Here is an 8386-nt window from a genome sequence, read left to right as displayed (position 1 = left end):
AACCTTTGGGATAACCATGACCTGGAGGACTGAGAATCTCTACAGACTTTTAGCTACACAATTTGGGATGAAGACCCTTGGAATGGTCTGGGAGTAGGAATGGATTTCCAGAGGAAAAAAATTGCAGACTACAGGAACCATTTGCACCACTCAGGTGACCCTGAGGACAGAGATAAACCTCCAAGTGGCCTCAAGGACCCTCTCAAAGGATGCAAATAACTGACCAGCTGCCTGCAAGGAGTATAAACCCTTCCCTTCCCCACCATCCAGTCAGAGCTGAAGAAGCTTCTTGGATGAGAAGCGAAACGCCTTCAAAAGAAAAAACAGGGAAGTCCAGTTGCCTCCTGAAAAAGCTCCTTTGGGACAGTTTGGCCTGGAGAGATTTAAGGAACCAAAAAGAAATAAGCCACCTCATCCAGATCCACGGGGTAGTCCGTGACCAGCGTGGGAGTCTTCTCAAACAGCTCTCCTTTGTAACTCCGCCATTTCCCCGCCGGGATGTAGATGTCCCGTTCCTGTTTTCCCATCTCCAAGACTGGAGCCACCATCAAGGTGTCCCCGATGAGAAACTGGGAATCGATCTTGTGAGCAGACTCGTCCCCGGGAGAGATCCACCAGATGGGCCGTATGATGGGATCCCCCGTGGTGGTGATCTCCCCGGCCAGCTCCAGCAAGAGAGGGGCCACCAAGGACTCGTGAAGCTTGGTGAACTTCAGGGCGATTTCGACGACCTCCTTGTCGTACAGCCAAGGTGGGATGGAGAACTGCATGGACGGCATGAAGGCGGACAACTCCAGCCAACGGATGTAGAGTTCCCGATCCGGGATTTCCAAAGCCCCGTCAGTTTTACCTGGGATAAAATTCCCACCGATCATATCTGGCAGGATGAAATGGTATCCCAGAAGACCAATGCTTAGAACTGTGGGAATTATGGATTTTAACCCAAGCTCGTATCCCCAGATTGAATCCCGGTCAATAATACGGACAAAACACGGGATATGTTGGGTCTGGTACCCCACACGAACCTCTGCAAGCTCATAAAAAGGGCTGGCCATTTCTGCGTAATACCTGGACCAAGTGTTTGGATCCAGAAGAGGCTGGAAGGTGGTGAACTCTTTGGGAAGGTAGCACGTCTCTCCGGCATCAAACTTGAAGGAAGATATGCCATATTTTAAGCCAAGTTCCTTTAAATGAGCGTGAAACCAATCTCGGGTGGCAGGGTTGGTGAAATCCAAGATGGCGCCAATTCCATTCCACCACTTCACCATGGCGGGGGACCCCTCGTTTCGTTGCGCGACAAAAAAACGTTTCTCGATTCCTTCCTTAAAGTTGGGTGATTTCTCGTGGACAAACGGGTGGACCCAAACTGTAACGTTGAACCCGTCTTTCTTAAGATTTTCAAACATTTCTGCTGCACGAGGGAACTTCAAGATGTCGAACTCGAAGTCTCCGTAACTCTGCGTGTACATGTCGTCGATTTCAATATGGCTGGCTTTAAATCCGTGCTTCAGGATCATTTGGGCGAATTCCTGAACTTTCTTTTGATCAATCTCCTTTTTGTAGAGGGCCCAAGTGGACCAGACTGGAAACCTGAAGATCTGTTCTGAGGGAACCTTCAAAGGTCTCCTGAAATAATTCTGGGACATGTATTTGTGGGTGGAAGTCATGTCAGGAGCCGCGCAGACATGGTAACATAGCCTTGGGAAAGCTTGATTCTCCAGCAAAGAACCATATGGAGAATCTGTATACTTGGCTTGGAAAACAAGAGAGGGTTCCGTGGCGTTGAAGCCGAGGTGGAAAGGAACCGAGTCATCAATCTTGAAAGCTACCGCTTTGGAGGACAACCAATATCTCTCCAGGACACCTCCGAAACTCTTCCGAAAAGAGTAGACATCGCTGGTCACGTAAGGCATGGGTTCCTGGTCTCCTGGCAGCTGGATTGGCCAATGCTGGACACTCATCTCATAGCCTCCATACCAGGAAGCATCTCCCAAGAACATTTTGTGGTCCACCACCGTCTCGGCTAGAAACTCTTCCCAGGTGATGGAGTAGCAGCTCAGGGTCCTCCTTGGTTTAATCGCCCTGATCATGAAACGGATTTTTCTTCTATCTGTCCTAGAACAAGTCAACGCGTCTGTTCCCTGGAAGCAGGACTCCAGGTCAAGGACACCAGATTGGAAGGTCAACCTGAAGATGACGTCTCCATCCCGGTTCTTGAGGGCCAACCCGCCCTTTCGTAACTCCAACATCTCCATCTTCATTCCGTCTGTCGTCTGGAAAAGAACGACATAGGAACACCCAAGTGCTACCACTATTAGAAGCAAGCCCACTATGAGTAAGGGACACGCCACGCGATGAGACGGTGAGGGTGCTGGAGGCATCTGCCTGGCTTCCTGCTCCTTCTCCAGGTGTTCTCCTTTCCCTCGGCGATGGAAGGGCTGGGTCTTCATTTCGGTAGAACCAGGAGCTCAATCTGGATTTTGCCCTTGAGAGGAAAAGAAAAATTAAATTCTGTCTTTGGTTTTTGCTGATTAGATAAGTTTCTTGTTACAGGTACGGCTAGTCCACATTAAAGCGGGGGTGTCAAACTTAAGGCCCGCGGGCCGGATCTGGCCCGTGTGGTGCTTAGATCTGGCCCCTGGGCCGGCCTGGAAACATGATGCCTCTGCCAGTGAAAACAGGAAGCAGGGTGACGGAGGACTCAGGCTCAGAGCCGAGGTGGCACAGTGGTTAGGGTGCAGTACTGCAGGCTACTTCAGCTGACTGTTATCTGCAGTTCAGCGGTTCTAATCTCACCGGCTCAAGGTTGACTCAGCCTTCCATCCTTCCGAGGTGGGTGAAATGAGGACCCAGACTGTGGGGGCGATATGCTGACTCTATAAACCGCTTAGAGAGGGCTGAAAGCCCTATGAAGCGGTATATAAGTCTGGCTGCTATTGCTATTGCTAGTTTTCGCTGGCAGAGGGCTATCTAAACAAATTAAAAACTAAAGGACCTTGAAAATAAAGGATAGAGAGGAATCGGGCGTACTTCAAGATATGGGGAAGATTTTATGAATGGTTAGAGAAAGAATACAGCAAAGAAAGTAAGGGGGAAGATGTGGAACCCTGACGATACGCCATTAAGTAGAGAAGGAAGGAAAGAGTGGGGGAAATAGGGAAGAAAATAATTTTAAGTATATATTCAAAAGTAAGATACAAAGGGGGAGAAAACATAATCAGGAGAGATTTGAGAAGGAAAGGGAACAAGAAATGATACTCCACTATTTTTGGGTCTGCGGGAATACTACCTCAAGAAAATGAAAATTAAGAGCCGAAAGAGACACCTACAACAATAGAAAAAGGAAAGAAGAGAGAAGGAGAGGAGAGGAAGAGGAGGGAAGGAAGATAGAAGTGAGGAGAGGAAGATGGAAGATGGAAGGGAGAAGGAGAGAAGGAGGGGGCAGGAAAGGGAAGGGGAAGAAACGAGTAGTGGAGAGGAAAGGGAAGATGAAAGGGAGAAGGAGAGAGGGCAGGAAGGGGAAGAGGAGAGTAGGAGAGAAGGAAGAAGGAAGGAAAAGGAGAGAGGAAGGAAGGAAGTAGAGAAGGGAGGGAGAAAAGAAAGGGAAAAGAAGGTGGCGTCAAAACAGGCGAAGGATGGTAAACAAAGCAACCCAAATGGCATATTATAACCTTGCAAATGGAATGACAAATGTGTAAGAACGACGAATGTAAAAAATAATAATAACTACGTGAATGTATACGTAGAATTGTAAGAGAAAAAAGAAAAAAGCCAAACGAAAAACAAAACCGAAGGAGAAAGGTTTCCCCCTTTGGCATTTGAGCATGCAAGGAGGGACAGGAAAGGAGAAAGGGAAAGAGGAAGGAAAAAGAAGGAAAGAGGGGAAGGAAGAAGAAAAGAGAAGGAAGAGGGAAGGAAAAAGAAGAAAAGGAAGGAAGGGAGGGAGGGAGGGAGGGAGGGAGGGAGGGGGAGGGAGGGAGGAAGGAAGGAAGGAAGGAAGGAAGGAAATATAGTGAGAGTGAGGGAGGGCATCAGAGAAATCCTGCCTTAGCACTTGGCCACCACAGGTGCCCCTGGCACGAGTCCCTTGTCACTTGCACCATGGCCACGCCCACCATGGCCACGCCCACCATGGGCACTGTTAGGAATATAATCTAAAGGTTGGGTTGGCAATATATAAATCATGTAACAATGCTGTACCTGTTTCTTTAAATCATGCTGTAAATGTGATTGATTGCTGTTTCCCCAAGCAGCCATAAGAAGGAGCCAGAATCACTGTTAGATGCTGATCTGATCTGAGTGTTTGGAAGCTGGCTGTTAGAAGTGCCGTATAGTGATCAGCGTGAGCTATTGTAAGTTTTGCAACTGCTAGCAAACTTTGTCTACCGAACTGATTATATGATACTGGACTGTGTTATTTGGATTATCCCTTAACTGAAAGACGTCGATGACTGCCTTATCCGTGTATGACTTGGACTGTTTGATGGATTCTGATACCTCTATTTCCACGAAAGTAAAAGCCTATTTAAACTGCAGTGTCTCTGTATGCTGGTTTGGGTGTTCTCCAACACAACTCTCACAACGCTTCTCTGAACGCACTCGCTCTCCCCACCAAGCCACACCCACAAAACTGGTAGTAAAAAAAAAATTGAATCCCACCACTGTCTCACTCTAAACCAGTGTTTCTCAACCTTGGCAACTTGAAGATGTCTGGACTTCAACTCCCAGAATTCCCCAGCCAGCGAATGCATTCGCTGGCTGGGGAATTCTGGGAGTTGAAGTCTGGACATCTTCAAGTTGCCAAGGTTGAGAAACACTGTTCTAAAGGTAGTCCTCAGCATCCATAATTGAGTCCAGGGTTTCTGTTGCTAAGCGAGACAGTCGTTAAGTGAAATTTGCCCCATTTTACAACCAATCTTACCACTGCCGTTATGCGAATCACTGCAGTTCTTAAGTTAGTCGCCCGGTTGTTAAGCGAATCAGGTTTCCTCATTCAATTTGTGGGTCAGAAGGTCGCAAAAAGGGATCACGTGACCCCTGGGGCACTGCGACCGTCATAAACACGAGACATTTGCCAAGCCTCTGAATTTTGATCATGTGACCGCGGGGAAGCTGCAGTAGTGGTAAATGTGAACGATGAACACAAGCGATTTTTTCCCCACTGCCGTTGTAACTTAAAATGGTGACTAAATGAGTGGTCGTAATTCAAGGACTGCCTGTATCAAGCACCTACAAGTAAAAACTTGTCACAGTTTTATTCTACTGCTGCACTATAAAAACAGTCGGAAGTCAATGCTGTTCTTTCTTTTTCTACCTTCTCTCTCTCTCTCCCTCTCTCCCTCTCTCTCGCTCTCTCCTCTTATCCCTCCCTCATTTCCCCCCTTTCATTTCAATTTTATACAGGCAGTCCTCGACTTACGACAGTTCACTTAGCGACCGTTCTAAGCTGCAGCAACACTGGGAAAAAAGGTGACCCAAGACCAGTTTTCATACTTAACGACCATTGTAAGCATCCCCAGGGCCACGTCATCCACATCCAGACACTTGGCAACCGACTCGTATTTATGACGGTTGCAACATCCCCATTTGCGACCTTCTGGCCAGCCACGTCAACAGCGGAAGCCGGATTCGCTTAACGACCGTGTGGCTAATTTAAGAACGGCGGTGATTCGCTCCACAGATGCGGTGGGAAAAGTCGCGAAACCCACTTAACACATTTCTCCTCTTGCAACGTAAATGCGGGGCTCGCTTGTGGCCGTAATTTGAATACCACCTGCTCTTCAGTAAGTGTAATAAAATTATTTTTTAAACAAATAGATCCGGGATCTCGGTTGTAGCTCTGAAGGGGAGGCTTTTGAGCACTTTATAAGGCCTTGATGAGGCCACACTTGGAATACGGCATCCAGTTTTGGCCACCACGATGTAAAAAAAGATGTGGAGACTCTGGAAAGAGGGCAGAGAAGAGCAACAAAGAGGATTAGGGGACTGGAGGCTGAAACATACGAAGAACGGTTGCAGGAACTGGGTATGTCTAGTTTAATGAAAAGAAGGACCAGGGGAGACAGGATAGCAGTCTTCTAATATCTCAGGGGTTGCCACAAAGAAGAGGGAGTCAAACTATTCTCCAAAGCATCTGAAGGCAGGACCAGAAGCAATGAATGGAAACTAATCAAGGAGAGAAGCAACCTAGAGCTGAAATGTCTTGACATTTAGAACAATTAACCAGTGGAACAACTTGCCTCCAGAAGTTGTGAATGCTCCAACGCTGGAAGTTTTTAAGAAGAGATTGGATAACCATATATCTGAAGCGGTGTAAGGTCTCCTGCCTAAGCAGGGGGATGGACTAGAAGACCTCCAAGGTCCCTTCTAACTCTGTTATTCTGTAGGAAGTTAACACCCACCACCCTCTCCTAGAAGAATGAAATATCCTGGGAAATATTGAAAAGGCAGAATATTATATTTCCCTGGATAAGAAATGGAGAAACATGTTTTTTAGGCAGGAAACAGACTCACTCTGAATAGCCCCCACCTTTGTCAATGGCAATTTTTAAAAAGCCCGGGCCGGTCTACTCTACATAACAAAGTTCTCCCTCCTTCAGATCCAGGGTGATGGGATTAAGGCATGAAAGTATTCGCCTCTTTTTCCTTTCACCCAACATCTGGATCCCCCTTTTCTGCTCAGGAGCTGAAGCCACGTGATGCTGCCCACCATTAAAACCATCTTCCCCAGCAGCCTCCACGTTTCCAGTGTCTTTTCCCCCACTTGGAGCTGAACCCAGAAGGACATTTTTTCCCATCAACTCTATTCCACTGAGTTGCCTTATGTGAAACCGCTTTCTCCGTCTTCTACTGGGAGGATACAAACAACCGCACCAGAATACAGATGTTGTTTACCTTGGGCGACCTAATTTAGCAATCCTGCTTCTTGGAAGGCGAGGGGGGGGGGTTCTTTTGCAATTTTTCGGCCTTCCCTTCTCGGGCCAAAGCCAGCGCCTCTCACGCCTGCTGCTCTGTCCAGCTCAGCTGATCAAGGATACTTATGCAATCCCGTTGCCCAGCTGGCGATGCGCCAGGATAGCTCTGGCCATTGAAATAACTGGGGGGGGGGAAGAGAGAGAGAGAGAGGAGGAGGGAGAAGAAGACACTTTAGAGAAGGAATCCTGGCAGCGGGCGGGGGGGGCATGGGGGGGGTGTCAAAGGCAGAAATAGATCCAAATAATAAATCCCGCACAAAGCCACAGGGAGCAGAAGCCCATGGTGAAGCCGAGGTGGCGCAGTGGTTAGGGTGCAGCACTGCAGGCCACTTCAGCTGACTGTGATCTGCAGTTCGGCTGTTCAAATCTCACCGGCTCAAGGTCGACTCAGCCTTCCATCCTTCCAAGGTGGGTGAAATGAGGACCCAGACTGTGGGGCAAGTTGCTGACTCAATTTGCTAAAAAGAAAATTTGTAAACGGCTTAGAAAGCCCTATTAAGCGGTATAGAAGTCTAATAAATGAATGAATGAATGAATGGATGAATGAATGAATGAATGAATGAATGAATGAATGAATAAATAAACAGGTCTCTGCCACTTTCTCACATCTAGCAACTTTAAAGAAGTGGACTTCAACTCCCAGAATTGAATGAATGAATGAATGAATAAATAAATAAATAAATAAACAGGTCTCTGTCACTTTCTCACATCTAGCAACTTTAAAGAAGTGGACTTCAACTCCCAGAATTCCCCGGATGGTGTTACCTGGTTTGGTAATGAAACGTCTGCAAGAAAAACACCAAGCTTAGAGAGGACCGAAGACCCAACAGTTCTCCTCCCACCTTCCCTTCCTCTTCCTCCTTTCCTCCTCCTCCCCCTCCTCCTCTTTTTCACATCCTCCCACCCTTCTAGCACTGGTGATGTTATTTAGTTGGGTCATGAAATGTCTGCAAGAAAACCACCAAGCTCAGAGAGCACCAAGGGCCTCATAGTCCTCCTCTTCCTCTTCCTCTTCCTCTTCCTCCTCCTCCTCCTCCTCCTCCTCCTCCTCCTCCTCCAATCAAGAAATAAACAATATTCCAATCAAGGCACTATCAACTCAGACAATCAATGAAACCGCCTATTCAAGACACCAACAATAATATCTGCACCAACACTGAGAGGACGAGCCATTGGTATAAAAGCAGAGAGCATACCCTACTCCCTTCTAGCACTGATTAAATTACCTAGTTGGGTTAATGAAATGTCTGCAAGCTCAGAGAGTCCTCCACACAATCCTCTTTTCCTCCTCCTCCCCCTCCTCCTTGTCTGCAAGCAAATCATTCCCTTCTAGCATTGGGGATGTTACCTAGTTGGGTTATGAAATGTCTGCGAAGGAACCACGCAGCTCAGAAAGCACTAAGGACCGCCTC

The 8386-nt window shown here is 47.4% G+C and overlaps 1 protein-coding gene across 1 annotated transcript; it reads right to left on the bottom strand.

Moving 5' to 3' along the window:
- Positions 1-312: 312 nt before the first annotated feature.
- On the bottom strand, positions 313-7018 carry LOC116505631 (myogenesis-regulating glycosidase-like). Its single transcript, XM_032212976.1, has 2 exons — positions 6895-7018; positions 313-2485 (listed from the first exon to the last, which is right to left on the bottom strand). Exon 2 carries the CDS (start codon positions 2448-2450, stop codon positions 384-386), a length of 2067 nt encoding a protein of 688 aa, XP_032068867.1. The 5' UTR covers positions 2451-2485; positions 6895-7018; the 3' UTR covers positions 313-383.
- Between the last annotated feature and the right edge of the window lie 1368 nt (positions 7019-8386).

This window comes from Thamnophis elegans, chromosome 3 (genome assembly GCF_009769535.1).
Source record: "Thamnophis elegans isolate rThaEle1 chromosome 3, rThaEle1.pri, whole genome shotgun sequence".
NCBI lineage: Eukaryota > Metazoa > Chordata > Lepidosauria > Squamata > Colubridae > Thamnophis > Thamnophis elegans.
This window is presented reverse-complemented; position numbering and strand designations above follow the sequence as displayed.